Source organism: Leuresthes tenuis, unplaced genomic scaffold (assembly GCF_036924035.1).
Source record: "Leuresthes tenuis unplaced genomic scaffold, fLeuTen1.0.hap1 SCAF_3, whole genome shotgun sequence".
Lineage (NCBI taxonomy): Eukaryota > Metazoa > Chordata > Actinopteri > Atheriniformes > Atherinopsidae > Leuresthes > Leuresthes tenuis.
The window spans coordinates 11,837,965-11,857,907 of NW_027325357.1; the positions used below are offsets into that span (position 1 = coordinate 11,837,965).

At 40.8% G+C, this 19,943-nt stretch overlaps 1 protein-coding gene across 2 annotated transcripts in view; it reads left to right on the forward strand.

Moving 5' to 3' along the window:
• The window catches only part of ppp1r16b (protein phosphatase 1, regulatory subunit 16B), an 83,164-nt gene extending 63,533 nt beyond the window's left edge, over positions 1 to 19,631 (forward strand). The window contains exons 4-11 of one of the 2 annotated variants that reach the window (XM_072381813.1): positions 201 to 346; positions 2,836 to 2,939; positions 8,252 to 8,376; positions 14,110 to 14,235; positions 14,325 to 14,400; positions 14,703 to 14,832; positions 14,989 to 15,136; positions 15,635 to 19,631. In XM_072381813.1, coding sequence (XP_072237914.1) covers positions 201 to 346; positions 2,836 to 2,939; positions 8,252 to 8,376; positions 14,110 to 14,235; positions 14,325 to 14,400; positions 14,703 to 14,832; positions 14,989 to 15,136; positions 15,635 to 16,108 — 1,329 coding nt within the window. In that variant the 3' untranslated portion in view covers positions 16,109 to 19,631. The remainder of the gene's footprint in view (positions 1 to 200; positions 347 to 2,835; positions 2,940 to 8,251; positions 8,377 to 14,109; positions 14,236 to 14,324; positions 14,401 to 14,702; positions 14,833 to 14,988; positions 15,137 to 15,634) is intronic. The other variant, XM_072381814.1, reaches the window with a different exon arrangement.
• Positions 19,632 to 19,943: the final 312 nt, after the last annotated feature.

Here is a 19,943-nt window from a genome sequence, read left to right on the forward strand (position 1 = left end):
TTTCAGTTTGGCACATTAAGTGATGACTGAATTAAAAATGGTGGCTTATAACAGATGTTTCTTCATTCATCTTACTGTCGCCTTCTTCCTACACACCCTCTCAGTTTTCACCCTTCTGCTGTTCTTTCCATTATTAGAATTATTCATCCAAGACGAAGCGGGTCTAATCTTATCCTCCTTTCCCTTCTGTCTCCACACAGTGTTGCATAGACAACTATGAAGAGATGGTGAAGATCCTGCTGGACCGAGGAGCCAGCGTTAACGCTCAGGACAATGAACTATGGACGCCGCTGCACGCTGCAGCTACCTGCGGACACGCAGGACTCGTCAAGATTCTGATTGCGCAGTAAGTCACACACACATGCTACGCCTGGCGTCCCTGCAGTGTGGTCCTTATTCTGATAAAAAAAAACAAAAAAAAAAAACAGCTTCCACCAATTTCCAAATATGTTGTCATGACAACGGAGAACTACCTCACATCGTCCTTGAACTTTACTGTTCACATTGAAATCGGTTCATCTGAGAAAAATGTCTTTGATAATCACAGAAATGTTAAACTGGGTGATGGCAAACTTAGAGATTACGCTGAGATCTCAGATTTTTAATCATTTTAGATTTGCGTCGTTCTTTAATGTTTTTTAATGTTAATTGTTTCTTCTTCTCGTAATTATTAAAAACAAGCTTTGCTTTTATTGTAAGGATAAAATAAATGAAAGCTGTTTTTTTTTCCCTCAAGGATTAATAAATGTAATAAAAAAACTAAAAAAATGTGCTTGTTTAAAACAAACAAACCCTGAAGACTTCCAGCAGGCTTTCTACAAACTTCATGTCCAACTTCAAGGGATGTATTTTCCCCCCATTGTTCAGATTTAATGTGGATGATAAACAGATTTCTCACGGTGACACATTGCACCTTTAAAACGGACTACATAACAGAAATCAAAGTGTCTCCTCTTTGGAAAAAGGGTCTGTTTTTATAACACTTTTGTTAACATAGATTGATTATGCCAGATTGGATTTTTTTTGCCATTTGTTAACAGAATTATGACTAAACTTCACATTTTGTCAGATGAAAAGTTTTTCTTGATTAACTGATGAGACTTGGAATCAACACATTCAAACAAAAGTTATATGCATTTGTAAAGAGTTCCTACCTTGAGAAGGTGCCTCAGGTCTTAATGGGTTTCAAGTGAATTTCTAAAACTGAAATTCACATTCACAAAAACACAGGAGAGTTTCGGTTTGGTCTGAACCATCTCCACAGTTACCGTTCACACGTGCACTTCACAGTGGGAACCTCTGTGCTGGAGATGTGCTCCTGCAACGGAAAACGTTAGGGAGGTGCATCTGGGTAGAGCACAGAGGAGGCCGAACAACGCACAGGTCAGCACAAAAAGAGTAAGAAGCAGCAACTATTACAAGCACACACACTCACTCTCAATAAAAAGTCTGGAAGATTAATTTCTACATTTCCAGCTGGCTGGAAAACTATGAAATAAACCTGGAGCAAATGTTGCGGACGTATGCGTTCTTACATCCCGCTTCCTCCAGAACATCTGTGGAAAATTTCCGGGATGATGTCAGAAAATGACTGTGGGGTTGAAATGATGGTAATAACACTAATAGCCAAAAACAGGCTAAAAGTGCAGCAAAAAACGAGCGATGGCGCTGCCTCTCCATTTAGATATGAGTGCACGGATGAAAATGAACCAGCAACAAAGATGAGGCGCACCGGGGTCTGTTTGATTTATCTCAACAGGTGATTGATTGCTTCATGTTTATTGATCAGAGCAACATGAACTTTGAATTATCACAAATGAGAACTCACAAAGCTTAAACTAAATTAGTTTATCAACACATTCTGCATCAACTTAAAGTTAAAAGTGTGATCCTGGTCAGCCGAACTTGTGTGATTGATGATGGCCAAAAGCAGGTGGAGGGGTGGGTGGGGTTAAGCACCTTAATCTGAAAATGAAAGGCATATTGCTGTCGGGATGACAAATATTCAAATGCAACAGTCTGACATAGACAGCAATTTGAAGGAACTTAAAATTGTTTTGTAATTGAGTTCTGGGCAACAGAAATGAGGATTTTCTGTTCCAAAAACAACAGCAGATGAAACCTGGAGTTGCAAAAATGGACGATAATATACCTAGCAGTTAAGGAAATTGCTGTTCCTCGTTAATAACAAGAGTAGGGAAAAAAAAACATACAACATTGGATGACAAATAAAACACAAAAACAATGACTGGAAAATGGCTGGAAGGCACAGTGGGAATGCTTCTGTCCTCCACTTATTCAGTGATGTGTCAGAAGTAAATCTGAAATAAATTTGTTTATCTTCCATCTTTATGATGCAAATATTTTTCTAACAATTCTGTAACACTGACCCAGGCTCCAGCTATGACACAACAGCAAATATGTACGATAATTATGAGTCACGCATTGTAACATTTTCAATCAGGATTTAATTACACGGGTTTTATTCCGTTTTAATTGCATCCTAATGAAGATATAATCTTAAAGCACATATACACACTAAACGGTGATGAAGACAAATGGACATAAGTATGCGTCTGCACACGTTGTTTCTAGCTTTTAACACAGATAACTGAATCATAGCTTGTGCTAACACAAACTACATGGCTGCCATCGGTTGATTTGCAGGACTTGTGAAACCAAAGGGGTTTTTTTTTCAGTCATTTTGACATTTGGAGTACATTTATCACATATGAAGCCATGCATAATGCATTGTATTAATATGTATTATTAAATGTATTAACCTTTGAAAATGAATATTACATATTTGTTTAATTATTCATCTGCTTGTCGCAGCGGTGCAGATCTGCTGGCAGTCAACTCTGACGGGAACATGCCCTACGACCTGTGTGAGGACGACCCAACACTGGACATCATTGAGACGGCCATGGCCAACAGAGGTAGAGTATTAACGTTTAAAGAGATGACTGCAGACACTGGGCTCAGTGGATAGAGAATATTTTTGTGCTTTCCTGAGTAAGTTTGGGACACTTTTGGTTTCACAATGTCTGCGGATGGTTAAACCGAATAAGTGAGATAATATTACTTCTCCGTGCACAGTGATATTGTTTTTTAAGAGTTGTGATGAACTAAACAAATCCAAAAAACAACTGCATGTGACTCGCTGTCGATGAAGCTGATTGACAGTGTGATGACGGTTGCAGATTTGTCATCTAAACACTTACCTTTCCTCTCTTACTGAAGTAAACAAAAGCAGCCTTTAATTTCAGGCCAACAGCTTTCCATTTTGCTTGCTGAAATGAAAATGTACCCGTTTAGAATTCCTCATCCCTAAATAGTCGAATAAGCTATTGTTTTTCCTATAGATTGGATTAAAACACAGTCATTCGGTAGCTTCATTTAGAAAACCTGAATCCTGTCAAACAAGAACCACTGATGTATCCTGTGGTGTCTGGCACCAGGGCAACTCTTCTGTTACTGTGTGTGTTGCAGGATGTCGTTTCAGGAGATTGTCATGCTGCGTCCCATAGATGCTCAAATCTCTTGGGAGTTTAGAGGCCAGATCACCGTCATGGGCTCTTTCTGCGTTTATTTTAGGCTTTGCTGAGCAGTTTATTCGAGTGGTGAGGCGTGTTGTCCTGCCGTTGGGGAGTTTTCTTCCATCAGAGAGTGCCATAGTGGTAAACTTGTCCGTGCAGTCTGCACCAGTGTTTATAGGGGTGGGACTGGTCAAAAATCCACATTAGAACTCGAAACCGAAGCTTTCCAACAAACAGTGGTTTTGTAAAAAGATGATAAAACCAAGTAAAGTAATGTCACATGTCAGTGATTTGATCTTTGTTGCAGGTGGGTGTCGAGCTGCTGTTGTTAGTTCAAGTATAATGTACATGTCCAAAGAAGTACAAGTATGTACCAGTACAAGGAAAACGGTAATTGTTAGAGAATATAGAGCTGTTAATGTTGAGGCAGGGGAGAGCTTAACTTGTAATTCCACTTAATAATGTAATAAGTCAACAACATGCTTCTTTGCACAAATTTGCTGTTCTTCATCAGACAGTTTGCTTATTAAAAGTACATTATTATTTACAGTGTACTTTTTAATCGGTTAATGATTAATTACCCATCACAACCTCTCAGTCATTACATTGTTTTACAACAGTTCCATTACAAGCTCCAGTGTGACTGAGCAGGAAACATTCGGCATCCCATTTAAGTTTGCAGCTCGGAGCTGTTGGCACTCGTCCTGCACAGCCCGCCACAGGAGCAGGTTGCTGAAGAAGACTGCAGCAGCGTTGTGACCTCAGACAGCACTTACGTCCCTCTCTGACACTCTGGGGAGCTCTGAGATATTCACAGTTCATTCCTTCCACCTACAGGACGCAGGTTAGAATACTGTGTATTCGTGCTGCACCACAGTGAGCATCCTCAGTCGACTCAGTTTTGCACGTCAGCGACAAAGGAGGGGAAGTCCGTGCTGTGTTTGAAATCTGAGAGCAGGGGTGACAGTTGTATTTAGCTTGAAATACAAACTGCTGAACATGAGGGTTTGTTGAGGATTTATGTAAATGATAACTTCTGCAGTCTGGCATGTGTACACACAGCTAGCTACAAAAGCTACAAAATCTGTCTGCCTGGGATTTTCAGTCTTTTAGAGCAGCAGTGGTGTTCCTTGGTTCCTAAAATTGATTGCTTGGTTAAAATAGCAAAGTTTTTGAGAGAATAACTGAGTTTTAGGTTCTGGATATTTGTTGGATTTACTCCTGACCAGGAGCAGTTACCAAGTGAAGAGAGACTTAAGGAAGTTACTGCCTTCTCATGCATGTGTTTTATTAGTGTAATGCTCTAGTTTCTGTAAACAGGGAGTAACGTAGCTTCGTATTCACAGTACAAACAGGGTGTGAGAGAATTTCTACCATTTTTAATCCCGTGTTGCACATTTAAGGCCTATCTGGCACTGAGTTATTCAGACTGTTCCGTCTCTACCGCTGCTGTAGAGGGACCATAAACACAGACATAAATCCAGATTAGCTATCAAAGCGTACTTATTTATTTTTTTACTTTTAAGTGTGTAAATCTGTAGATTGCTGTGAATTGAGCCTGCGTGCATGCTTATGTAGGTACCCTTCAGTATCCCAATAAATCCCAAGTGCCTTGGTGGGTTGCTTTATGATAAACAGCTGATGACTGACTGTGTGGAGTCAGGGTGGTGCTGGAGCATCATTAGTGTTGAGTCGCATTTCCCTGGATAAGAAAAGGTCAAATAAGCCCTGATATGATAACCACTCTACTGTAAACAAGTGCAGAGTTGTTTCCTGGATGTGAGCCAGTATTTGAAATGCATACAGAGCGGGGGCCTGGAGAGGGAAAACACACACTTGAAAATGAGGTTCTCGGCTTACAATAGGATCACTGGAGCTGCAGAATGCAGATAGCGGTACAGTAGGTGAGAAGAATGATTATTAAGCTGATCAAAGGGAGCACAGCGCTGCTAATTGCTCTGGTAATGTTCTCAGCACTGTAGTGGGGGATAAGACTTCTCTCTCCAGAGATGCTGCAGGGACGGCAACACAAGCAGACTGCCTCTAACACACCGAGACACACACACACAGAGCACTTAATATGCAGCATCAACTGATCTGACTCTCCCTTGATCCTCCCCTGTAGAGCCCAGTTCATCTGCCATAAGCTGCAGTGATAAAGAGACCTGTCTACCTGGAAGTGAAGCCAAACCTCTAACTGCACAGCTGGCACAGATAATGCAGTTTTTCCTGCACAGTCAAATTTTACCGGCATTGATGAGTGACGACAAACTCCAGTTAGCCCCCCCTCCCTCACATTCACGACAATGTTTTGAATTGCCCAATCTGAATTGTTATTTGAAAGGACAAAGATTCATGCAACAAACTATACAAACTACTTTAAGATGTCACTACCAAAGCAGAAGCAGCCATAATAGATCTTTACTTTGTGATGAAAAAACAAAAAAAGCTTAAATAGTATTTTCTTGCCTTTTCTTATGGAACACATGCTTCTTGAATTGCTTTCTGCTGTGCATGACTTTCATCATAAGAGATCATTATAATCACCAGGACTGCAGACTGTTGATGGACATGAACATCATGTTGGTGATGTCTGAAGGAATTTCTCATTTCGAGGTGCAACTTGATGCTAAATTTCACTAATCATTTAAAACATACGTTTAGCATGTTGTTAGTTGTCCATCTGTTCGTTGCAGCGATGCACGTGGGATTTTTCTCAATTCTTCAGTTAGCTGAAGGTATAGAAGACTTGGACTGCTGTTCAGACATGGTTTCGTTGGGCTCACTTTGAACTCTTGGAAGCAACATTATCTCATTTGTCTGTGTGCAGACCTTTGCGACCAATCAGTTTAAAACTGGTGTAAGCTTGCAGAGTGAAGCACAACATACGCTTAATTACAGAGTTCCACCCTTTAATGGTTAAAGTTAAAGTTTTCGACTGTTGGAAAAGCAAAACTCGGACATTTAGAGCCTAAAAGGCTTCAAATAATCACCAGATCAAACAGCAATGAAAATACTAAAAATTTCTCTTATAGCTGGTGAAAACAAAAGCAAGTGTGATCAGAGATGATTTGAGAGGAGGAAGTGCTAAACGACAATAATTCTCACCATCTTAAACCTTAAAAACTGACGTCCACGATGCTCAGGTGTTTCGTGCACTTCATGAAGTTGAACTTTTAGCCACAACTTTGCAGTCACCACTAGTGTCGGTGAACTAGTGTTTAAAATATCAGCGTAGCAGCAACAGTTGAAGCGTAGCTCAGACCCAAAAGAAAAACCAAAACATTATCCATATCAGACATGGAGTTTGATAAGACAGTCCTAGTTTATTAAGAATGATACACTAGTGTTGTTCCACAGACTGTGTTCGCTTCATCAGTCCCAGGAATAAGAAAGGCTCCTGTGTGCTGACTCGTGACATTTGTTTGACAAGGACCGTTTTAGTCTATTTCATGATTTAGAATTTTAGAATCTTATTTTCAAGCTGTGGCCATCAGTGCAGAGTCGCAGAAACAAGCAGGTAACGTTTGTGGCGTCAGTACCAGGAAGACCGTCGCCTTCTGTCAGGCGCAGCAGTAAAACACACACAAAAGGGGGGAAGAAAAAAACAGTAGGAAGACGGTTGATAAAAGGTCATGATTCTTCTACTCTTTAACACCCTCTGGCCCTGATTGGAAATTCATTTCACCCTTCAGTGCAATCACTAACAAGAGTGTGATCCTGAAACAGAGGTTTGACTTAAAATGTTGGGCTGGATGCTGGGGGACTGGATGCAGGATAGATTTATTTGTTTGTGCCTTGAGAAAGGTTGCAGGGTTGAAATAGTGTCAGTAAAATATGCACAGTCAGGTGATACCTGTCCGCTTCCACTGTTTATTTCAGGTAAGAGTGGCCGTTTCAGGGGATTATATTCCATGCATGTGTTAAGTTAGGAGTGCCCGTGGATGCTGAATCTCTGGGCAAATTTAGCCTTAAAAGAAATAAATGACATGTTCCATTTTTGTGATGAGACGCAATCTTTGTTTACTTTAACAGCAGCTGATGTACTTTGAAGACCTGAAGGCATGCAAACACACAAGCATTTCCAACGTCACATTGTGAAAATAGAAGGGGCTTAGTTGTGACTGACAGGCCATTTTCACTGTTGTTGAATGGAGTTTCTGTTCAGTGTAATGTGGCGGCCACTGTATTGAATCTTACCTGGCAGCAGGATGATGGATTAAAGGAGGAATTTAGAGCTTGTGTGACACTCGGAGCTCAAACTGGGCCAAGCTGAAATGAAAGTAAAATCACTTCAACACCCAGACAAAAAAACATCCCTGTTATACAATCAACACCAGATAGAAAGGATGTACTATATTCTGTTCGAGTTACAAAGTTCGGATTTCCAAAAAAGATGTGTGTGACCTGTGTGAAGGTAAATAGACGTCCAATAATCAGAACATTCTGAATTTTAGATTTCGAGTTTTCCCTCCTTGTAGCCTGTTTCGTTCAGTTCAGCCACATTTTTTTCAGCAACATCATAAACCGCTGCTAATAGAAAACTTCCAGAGTAATTTAAAAAATGTGTCGCTGTCAGTCAGAGGCATTGTGCTGTGTCCCCAGCTTCATCAAACCCAAATATCAGAGCTCTCCAGTTATACACCAAGGCTGTTGGGAAAGAAGGACTTTCTCCTGGTTGATTAATATGGTTCTGCTCTCATGTTGAACAGGCATCACCCAGGAGATGATCAACGAGACACGAGCGTCCACAGAGAGGAGGATGCTGGGAGACATTCAGGAGCTGCTGAGACAAGGAGAGGAAGTCAACCAGCAGGACTCTCAGGGTGCCACGCTGGTAAGAAGCTGCTCATATTCAAAACTCACAGGCTAAATGTCTTCCACTTCAAGCTTCTTCTTCATTTCAGTTTTTTTTTTTTTTTTTTAAAGAAAAGAAATGGAGCCAATATTAAGACCCAAGTTCTGTTTAATGAAAATGTGAATACATAAAAAGATGAAATGATACATATTCATATACACTCCACTATTACATTGTGCATCACTCTTGCCAAATGAGGAGCTGATCAGTGTTACACATAAGCACAGAGCACTTAATGTGCCGTTAAAGTTTGTACAAGAAGAGCTATGTCTTAGCTTTTAGTGGTTTCTTTTAGAGTCGTTAGGGCTCGACCGTGATAAGAATATACACTGCCTGACCGAAAAACAAGTCGCCACCTGGATTTAACTAAGCAAATAGGTAAGAGCCTCCTACTGGACAATTACTTTATCTTTCAGCTGGCAACAACTTATTTAACCCCAACTGATGCAATGAGTAGCTTCTCATTTCTTAAACAATCAGTGGGTTTACATGATGAGATTAACCCGATTATAGCTATAGTTGGGTTATGCTCCTTATCTGAGCAAGGGTAACTATCCTTTGTTACATGGCGGTGAATGAATCGAATCTCTGGCACAAAGCATGCAATACCACAGTAGATAAGTGGCGCTGTACCCATTTCAACTATCACTAATAGAGCCACTTCCGGTTGACATCTTCACCACCAACAACAGCAAAACTAAGGCATTCGAGAAAGATGGCGAACGAAGAGCAAGATGAAGCTACGTCCCTCTACATTTGTGATGAGCTGGTTATGGCACAAACGCCATGCACAACGGCGCATTCTCCATCGCGATGTTTGTTTGTTTGTTTCTGACGGTGGCGACAACAACAGTAATATCGTCTCCTTCGACTTTCGGGTGACGATCACGGGAAAAAATCTCGAGCATGCACAGAACGGGGTCTTAATTCGATCGCAAGGAACACGATCCGATTTCTTGTCGGATTAAGCTTGTTACATGAGCTGAATAACTCAGTTTTATTGTAATTCAGCCATTAATCCAATCCGATGACACTCATGTAACCGCACTGAATGATGTCGTCAGACACATCCTGTGGTCGTGGAAAAGATGTTAGAGAAGGGTCCAATCATTGGCATGCATCAAGCAGAGAAAACATCAAAGGAGATTGCAGAAACTACAAACATTGGGTTAAGAACTGTCCAACACATTATTAAAAACTGGAAGGATAGTGGGGAACCATCATCTTCGAGGGAGAAATGCGGTCGGAAAAAAATCCAGTGAAAGTAAGAGCATTTCAACATGCACAATGCGAAGGGAACTCAGGGGATTGGGACTGAACAGCTGTGTGGCCCTAAGAAAATCACTAATCAGTGAGGCTAATCGGAAAAAAAGGCTTCAATTTGCTAGGGAGCATAAAGATTGGACTCTGGAGCAATGGAAGAAAGTCATGTGGTCTGATGAGGCCAGATTTACTCTGTTCCAGAGTGATGGGCACATCGGGGTAAGAAGAGAGGGAGATGAAATTCAGAGTGCCTACTTTACAAGCCTGTGGGGGCAGTGCTGTGATCTGGGGTTGCTGCAGTTGGTCAGGTCTAGGTTCAGCAACATTTTGTGCCCAAAGAATGAGGTCAGCTGACTACCTGAATATACTGAAAGACCAGATTATTCCGTCAATGGATTTTTTCTTCCCTGATATATATATATATATATATATATATTTAGGGCAGTTTTCCAATAAAGCTTCTGCTGTTGCTCTTTAATTTAATTCAGATTTGTAAAAGGGTGAAGTTTAGTTTGTGCCATTTGGATCATCGACACACACACGCACACACACACGCACACACACACGCACACACAGACAGACACACAGACAGTCATATACCGCCATACGGACTTACACCAAGAAGCTAAACATATGTAAATATTCATTATGGATTCACCCTTTTAAAGATTATGTTTTCAGCAGCAGTTTGTCATGTGGCTATAAAACCTTGTGAGCTAATCAAGCATTAGAGACTCATTGCAATCTTCTTAAAAGTTCAAATGACCTATATGATTAAAACTGCTGTGGTGATATACAACTCATCTGGCCATGAAAGCAGAATATACCAGCAGTCATATTTTCTGCAAACACTAGATTTCAGCTGGCCTGTAGCGGTAATGGGAGATGGTAATAACAACATTTCAAATCTTTTACACAGTTAGTCAACATTACAGAATCACCTTTCCATTGACCAACAGAGTTTATTGAATTTTGTCACTTTCAGTGTTGATTTAAGTAATTAAATTTGGGTATTAATCATGGGGTGCACTAAATAAACTGGTCCCTATACTTGTTTTGTTGTTTAGCAGTTCAGTGATGTGATGCATTTGGAAGTCAAGCAGGGCATGCAAACACACACACACACACACACACACACACACACACACACACACATCATTTTCTGAGAAGGCTGTATAATGTCAGAGACCTTAATGAAGTTTTTATTATATATCAGGGATTTAGTTACACTGGGGAAACGGTGACGGATCACTGATGGAAACAGCTCCAGGATGGTTGCGTCCCAAAATAACCCTGTTAAGCTTTAAAGTCTTACTACAGATCGTCGGATTGAGCTGCTTGTCCCTTTGCTTTATGCGTTCTGTTAATCTTCATTCGAGCATGATGAAGCAAACTGGAGCATGCCTTATTAAAATCATTGGCATAGAAGAGAGGAAAAGACCTGGAACTGGTAGGAAGTTATGTAAGATTTAGCTTTTGTTTGCTTTTAGTACGATACATTTTGTGTCCTTGTTTTGATGAGCAGGAGTAAGGGTTTTCATGTCTTGTGGCTTCAGGTAGTTTGAATTAGGTAGAATCAAATGCAAACAGAAGGAATAGAGGAAGTATGAAAGTGCAGACTGCAAAAAGAGATCTATATAAGCATGTAAGGAAGCGAATAATGACCAAATAAAGTAACCGATAATAAAGTTCCAAACCTGAGACTGTTATCTCTGTTATTAACTCCCGTTTTTTAATTCTGTTTTGAAACATTTTACATGATAAATGATGAAATGCTTTATAGCGCCTGGCAGAATAAACAGGAAATGCTGCCTGAAACAATGAAACACCTTTCGAAAGAGAACTGAGATGATTATGTATTCAGCTGTTGAAGTTGAGCTATTTAACCATAATCTGAGAAACTGAGGGAAAATGGAGAGAGCATCTGTCCCAGCATGCATGCACAGACAGAGTAAACCAGGACAGGTCACTGGTGGTGCTGGTGGAGGAAATTGGGGTGCTCAACAACATGCTGTGATTATGAAACTCTTGGCATTTGTTACACTGGGACTGTTGCTCCTCCACTTTGGTTCAGACTCAAAAGTACATCCACTCCCTGACCTAAGGTAACAAATTTATCTTCAAATGCTGCCGAGCATGATTTTTAGATGAGAAAGCAAACATTTCTGGAATAAAACACCTTTTCAACTACAAAAAGATCATTACAGGGTCTGACTTTACAATCATAGTTCTGTTGGATAACATAGTCTTACCTGTTTGATGTCTTTTTACATCGGATTAAATCTATCAAATTTGAATGTAATGAATGATGGGATCCCAGCAGAATTTAAGCTTTATTGTACATTAAAGAAAATCCAGGCCAGGTAAATATAATTAATAAAATGAATGCGCTGCATTCAGTGTTAACTTATTGACGTCCTCCATTCCCCTCCATTATCCATACATGGTCTTAAGTCAGAGTGAACGTATTCAGAGTTGATCAAACTAAATCTGATCAGCTGTTCTGGGCCTGAAAGGTTGGGGTTAGACTAAGAGTTAAACCACATTTCTGCAGAGGATCTTAGTCTCCTCTCTTGGCTGGTGCAGAGATCAGCCCCCTATAACCTGGCTGACCTTAACATTCCTCACATGCTTCTCTTAGCATTTTCCATTATATGGTCTTGATCAACTCAACGTGTGTCCCCCCCCCCCCTCCATAGTAGGTACCACCCGGTACCAGGTGCTCCCTCAGCTTAGGTTCCAAGTGAGCTGAGCTGACACAAAACACTAAATTGTCAACAGCCAGACACTGAGAAAGAATCCTAACCTATGGGTGTACCAGCGCCTCTGCAGCTGGGCTGAAATCTTGCACACGCGACACGTTTCCTCGTTCTCTGAGGAAAGAATACGTTTGGATCTGTGAGCATGGATTGCAAAACTAAATCATTAAAAATGAGACATGGATTTCCCATCTGTGCACACCGTTAGAATATACCCAACTCTCTGAATTAAGAATCCAGGAGCACAATTAATAAAGAAAGACTACAGATTTACATGTTTTTGGTTTTTTTTCCTGTGAGCTGTGTGGCTCACACTCTGAAAACATGTCAAACACTTTTGTACACAGAGCCTCTGGCAAACTCAAACAGGGCTGTGACCACTCTATATACAAACACACACACACACAGAGGTTTAGTGCCTTTGTCACTGCAGCCTCACACGGCACTGCGATGATATACACCTGATCCTGCCCAAGTCGTGATGCCGCAGTGAAAAATGAAGCAGAGTTGAGTCGAGCAGTAATGTTATTAAAAAAAAAAAAAAACGGCAGAAGACACAGTGACTGTCATAGCTCAGGTAAATATTAAGTAAATACAGTGTTAGGGATGTGTGTCCCTCTCTTATAAAGGGCTTTGGTTCTTATCCAGATAATTGTGGTATGATATGATTAAAAGATTCTACATTTTTAACCAGAACGACTCTGATTTGATGCATTGTGATAAAGTTAGTAATATTTCTTTAATGTACATATTCAATTTCGATTTCTAAATGGGAATCAAGTCATTTTTAGAATATTCTTATAATTGTAATGGGTGTGTTAATGGTTCGGAGAGGTTTTCTCTGCAGTAAAATCACATTCAGTTTTAATGCTAGAATCAGGCTATCGACTGGTTGCAAGCACTTTTTATTCAATTTAGGGTCCAGGTACTGACATAGTCGTGTCTTTAATATTACATTTTTTTATTATTCCTATAGGTTCTTTACTTTGAAATCTAGTGAGGTCTACCTGCTGTGTGTGAACTCATTTGTATCACATTAAATAGAACAAATGGAGCACTGAGAGTTGTACCTCTTTGATTTTTACACTGATCACAAATGTTCATGTGAAAATATTCTGGATTCTGTGTAGAAAATAAACAGATAAATAAATAGACTTTCTCACATCTTTGGAAACTTCAGGATCCATTTGAACTTTAAAAGAAATAGCTGTGCCAATGAACAATTTGTGGCTGTGTGATATGAATTTTTACTGAGAGGCCTGTAGGCATATCACCAAGTAGCTGGGACTAGAATTAATATCCTGGTATTACAGATATGATAAAAGAGTGTGCACTAATCCACCCTTCACAGCTCTAGAAATGTTCCCTGATAGAGCGGGCCGTATCAAGGCAGCAGGATCCGTTCTCAGCTGTGTCTGCTGCTCGAGCAGAGCTCAGCACATCATCAATCTGAACGGACAGCAGAGCCTTTTTGCATTATGAATTTAACATGACAAATTTAAAGGTTCTACGTGACACAAACGCATCCAACTTACAAATAACTGAATATCCAAGTCATGGGATTTTTGTAGGCTTAGTGCACATTCAGTGCATCAAGACAAAAGCCAAGAGAATTGCTTCTTCAAATGAACAGAAAATCCTGTTTACTGGAAAATTAAACTGAATCAGCATTCCTCCTTTTTCTGTACAGCTTCACATCGCAGCAGCAAATGGCTACGTGCAGGCTGCAGAGCTGCTGCTGGAGGGGGGGGCTCGCATGGACCTGAGAGACTCCGATGGATGGCAGCCACTCCATGCAGCAGCATGCTGGGGTCAGGTAAGGTAAACACAACAGGAAACATGACACAGATAAGCGCACACGTGGTTTTCTCTAACCATCGGCGTAATTTGCTGCCGTTGTTTCAGATGCAGGTGGCGGAGCTGCTGGTGTCACACGGAGCCAATCTCAATGCCAAGACCTTCCTAGACGAGACTCCCATCGGTATAGTTATAGCTCGGCGTTATCTTATCAAAATAGTTGGTGGGGTGGGGGTTAAGAAAGCAAATCATCTCAATAGAGTCTCCTTTCCTGCTCATTTATTCTATGTTTTATTTTTTATTTCCCAGCATGACCTGGTTCGGAGTTTTCAAAGTGTAAAACTGAACCAGTTTTTGCTCCATTTAACTTAATCATTGATGCTGATAAAAATCTAAAAGCTGATCTTAGAGTGAGGGGAAGCACTGTTGGCAGTTTTGATGAGAAGAAGCTGACATACAATGTCCTCCATTTATGTTTGTTTTAAGATCTGTGCGAGGATGAAGAGTTCAGAGCCATCCTCCTGGACCTGAAACACAAACACGACACGATCATGAAATCACAGCTCAAACACAAGACCTCACTGTGCAGGCGGACGTCCAGTGCAGGCAGCCGTGGGTAAGTGCTGACACCTGCTGGTCGCATCCCGGCTACTACATAAGTGCTACTATGTAACTAAATATACTCAGCTTGAATAATAGCATATATGTGACTGATCACTACAGTGCAGCTTTTTCCTGTTTAATCTCACTGGAAACTTACTTGTGTTCACAGAAAAGTGGTGCGGAGAGCCAGTCTGTCGGACAGACACAACTTGTGTCGTAAAGAGTACGAGACTGAAGCCATCGTATGGAGGGGAGGAAGAGAGGGGCAAGAGGAGAAAGAGAAGGAGTCTGATTATGAGAATATTCAGGTGGTTAATGTAAGAGTTGTGATTCTCATCCGTCACTTTTGTCGCCTTTTTGTAGGAGTAGAAGTTGTCAAATGACTTGATAAAATGGGTTTAAAGTGCATGAAAGCTAATCTGTCCCACTCACCTTCAATGTCAGGTTGGGTGTTGTTGTGTCAGAGTTTAAGAATCAACACTTTCTCCAACATGTGGTGCACAGGAGGAAACCAACAGTGGAAAAAAGCTGCAGTAAAGTCTTAGCCCAAATGTGCTTACTGCAGCAAACTGAGGCACATTATCTGCTGGTTATTTAAAAACTCTGAAAAGTGTTAGAAGTTTGACCTGTAATTACCTTCTGTTCAAGCAGGTGGTTCAAGATGTTCCCTCTTTAATTTTCTTTCTTAAATCCACTTTTACTACTACTACCACTTTATAGCCAGATCCAAAATATCTGCACAAAGTTCGTTCTTTGATCCCCCTGCAAGGCTTTTCTTACAAATAGATAAAGTAATCTGTGTTGGTGTCCTGCAGGTCAAGCCAGTCGTAGCTGTGGAGCTGCCAGACAAGTCCAAGCTGCCCACCATCCTCAAAGATGGCAGCAGCAAACAAAATGGTCTCATCATCACGACCACATCCATGCCACCTCAGCCGCCTTCCAATGGCAGCACGCCATCAGTAAATAAGGGTGGGGTCGTCACCACTCAGCCTGCCCAGGAGGAGGCTTTGCCAAGGGAGCGCCCTCAGACTTTGTCAGAGCTGAAGAAACAGAGGGCTGCTGCCAAGCTGTTGAATCACCCCTTGTTCAACGGTCACCTTGGTAACGGCTCCACAGACTCCTTCACTGATGCCAAAACCAACTCAGAGGATCCTCGGATGCCGCTGGTCTCCTCCAATGGCAACGCAGTTTACTACACTCCTGCCAGCGGCGATCCACCCCTCCTGAAGCTGAAGCAGCCTGTAGAGGAGGAGCAGCCAAAGGCGCGGGCCTGCTGCTGTGTGTCATAGCGTGGGGTCATGTGACTGTCTACGGAACAGGACAGAATGTGCTGTATAAGGAAGCAGAGGAAGGAAGGAAATGGGGAGTATTCCTGTATTTAACATCCCATTCCTCCCCCACTTTAAACTTCGTCCGGAGAAGTTGGGAGGCCTGAACACTTCTCCTTGTACCTCCGTGTCGCATGGCTCATGCTTCATTTGGAGACCCTTTCCCACACACGAGCACAGTTAAAGTGGAGCAGAGATGAGGGAAGAAGCTGCGAGATGTGCGTTTGGTTTCTGCCAACATCACTTGGATCGAGTTTCTTTCCTTACAAGGTCAAAGGACAAGCCATTCCTGTGACCCGGCTGTCCCCGTGCACCTTTGTAAGATTCAAAGACGCAAATTATTCAAAGGTTTTTACCTTCTTAGGGGTCAAAAGACTTCCGGCAAGGAAAGAGAGAACATTACATGGTATTGCATGTTTTGCCCTCAAACTGAGATGGAAAAAAAAAAAAATCCCACAAACATATTGTTTATCGGGTCATTAAACAACATTTCCACCAGGACAAACGAAAGACTTTCTGACATTCTCAAATGAGCAGGAAGTCTCGTTACAATATTTAAATGCAGCGTGTTGTCTCCCAACACAGGAGGAAGAAACTAGATGTAACCAGAAGACAACTCTGTTGGAGTCTTTTTGTTTGAGAGCTCCCTGCAAATCTAAAGGGAAGGGATGCCAGCAAACAGTGTTAAACTATTGAAGAAGTATACTTCTACTGTGGATAGGAGAGATGCCAGGAAAGAGTAAAGTACTGCACTTGTGTTTCAGATACAATATTCACTATATTCTGTCAGCTACACATCACCTCACCGTCCTCTCATATCATACCTAAACTGACAGGTCATGCTTTGTCTTTTGTATAATCCACTTTGTGCTCACTCGTATAAGTAATTTAAGCAAACATGGTTAAAGAAAAAAAGAAGAAGAAATTGCTGTACATTTTGTTATTTATCAAATTAATATGTAAAAAAAACCCATTCTGGTTGCTAAAGTTGAGTGTATTTATTATTTGGATGCTGTGTAGAGAGTGAATGCAGTATGAGATGAGATGGAGGAGGAAAAAAAAAATATCAAATGATGAAGTGAAGTAAGGGTTATTGTTGTTGAATACAAGCCATCCTCCTGGGGTGGGTTCATTTGTGTGTCACTACAAATAACAGTGTTATTTGTTTTTGTTTTTCCTGGTGGCCATTGTGTGGCTCTAGCTTCTCCCAGTCACTGTATCTGTCTTATTAATGGAAACTGTAAATGTTATGTAATGAATTACTGTAAGTGTGCTAAAAGTTTTCAGAAGATGCTAACTTAATGCCTATTGCCTGTTTTAAAAACTTTAATCCTGCAATGAATGGAGGATGTAGCAAGCCCGTAGTGTCCAACCATATCAGATGCATCATGGCTCTGGCATAGAATACACACCCGTCAGTCCAAAAACAGTAAACTCAAAGGGATAGTTGAACAATTATGGAACACTTGTCGAGTTACCTTTAGAAAATGAATAGCTTGCACGCTAAGCATGTAGCCGGAGTCAGCAGCTGCTTAGCTTAGCACAGCCCAACTCAAGGCTACCAACAGGGAGAAATGGCTGGCATGGCTCGGTCCAAAGCGAACAAAAACAGATCAAAAAGCATAGATGAAAATACTAACATTAATAATGTTTCTGTTCCTTCAACGCTAATGCTGCAGAAAGCCAGAATTTTTAAATGCAGCCCTCCTCCTTCTCCCTGTCCTAAGCCCCTCCCACCAGACAAACATATCTGTATGTACATTCTTCATACTAGCTAAGAAAAGAGCCTGAAACTTGCCTCTACAAGAAGAAAGTCCTCTGTTTAACACTTTCATCCACCGCTAGCAGGCCAAAAAGTTTTTTTTTGAGTGCCACAAATAATGCCAGATATGAATAATTTTTCCATTCAGGATGCCAATCCAAAATGCTCTTTAAAGTAATGCCCGTACCTTTGCTGTCAGAATACTTTTTAATTACTGCGGCGTATGGAATCCAGGTTAGCCAACTGTGAGCATGGCGACAACTTTAAAAAAAGAAAAGCCAAAGTGCACAGAACGGACAATCAAAGATTTTTTACATGAGCGTCAGTCCTTGGTCATTTCTTCCTGCTGCGCCACTCTTCCTTCTCCTTGTGTATTTTTACTTATCCACAGAGACATTAATACTGGTTCAAAAAACAGCAGAAATCCAAGTTGGATCCAGAGTCTTTAAAAGACACTTGTCTGGCCTGTGATAATGCCACGGCTAGTTCCAGTACTGACAACTTCTCAACTCGTCTTGAATATACTAAGCAAAGAAAAGTCTGCAGACAGGAATAAACTGCCGTTTGCCTTGTGCTTCATCTAAGCACTGCAAATATAACACACACATCTATTCGGATTTCTTAGATCACTCACTTGAATTACAATGCAAAGGAGACATTCTTTTTTTCCCAGTGATGTCAAAGAAATAAGCCTTAGATTGCACATGTGATCTTTCTTTCCCTTTCTTTCCAGTTGCTATGCTAAGCTAAGACAACCAGCTGCTGACTGTAGCTGAATAATGAACAAACCCAAACCGCACACCCAAGAAAACAGGTGAATTTCCAAAATTGTTGGACTATTCCTTTAATCCAACAGCTCCCTCTGATCTTGTGAGTGCCAAAGAGTCTTCCAGGAGATAAAACGAAGGATTGGAAAGTTCAGGGGAAGGCTGTCTTTAGCCTTTGAAGAGATTGGAATGCTTCTGATAGCCCGTCCGATTACCCATAATGCCACTGTGTCACACTTTATCCCATAACATCAACTGTACAGTGTTAAATATTTGTACAGAATAGTTTGTAAATATGTTTGTATTAGTATTCCCTTATTTGGTCTTACAATTTCCATTTACATGTGTGTTGTTACTGTCGAGGAACATATAGGAAAATACATTTAATCGTACTGATTAATCGTACTGAAGTCCAAGATATGTTGAGTATTTCAAGGCATCCTCCCTGCTGGTCTGAGACCAGTGACAGTTTTTCAGCAAAAGACTTTTTTTGTTTTGTTTTTTTTAACCTAAATTTCACAAAGTGAAAATTGATTCATGGAGATTGGCTCTTTAGCTACATTTAATAAATCTCAGGTGAGGATTTTACCCTCTCCTGTTTTTATTCACTTGCATATATTTAGGGCCATTTTCTGGAAGCATTAGTCAGCAGAAATCTACAGCCGTTTGATCCGCTGCAAACTTAACGTCAGAGTTTCAGCTTCTTATTAAACAAAATTCTTCCAGACCCAACCGGTGGTGCTGAAACACACCCTGGTTAATATGAGTCAGAAAGGGACAGTCGCCTGTTAAAACGACATACTGAACACAGATCAGTGCTTACGTTTGAATGCAAGCCTCATTGTCTAAAGGGATACAATTATAAAGAAGAAAAACTACTGATTTTGTAATTACTGGAATATATTGATGGTCGCATTAACATATTTTGAATAAATTGTATATTTTGAGAATTTAACATGTGTCTGAATTGGTAGCTGTTGCTGGTCAGTTACGGTGGATTTCCCTAAAGTTTGAACTGAGATTAAGTGCTACTGCTAAGAAGTACCTCCACGTTTCATTCATTATTTACTTTGAATATGATGTTTTCATGCCGACAGTTAATTTCACCCCTCAACATCTGTTTTCTTTGCCCTACAGCTCCCTTCTGTTGTGTGACAGGCACAGATTGTGCTGCCATCATTCATCACGCAGCTGTCAGGGGTCTTAGCCCGGCTTCGGCAGTTCTCTTCAGTGATTTTCTTCTTTTTGTTATTTCATTTTTGAGTAT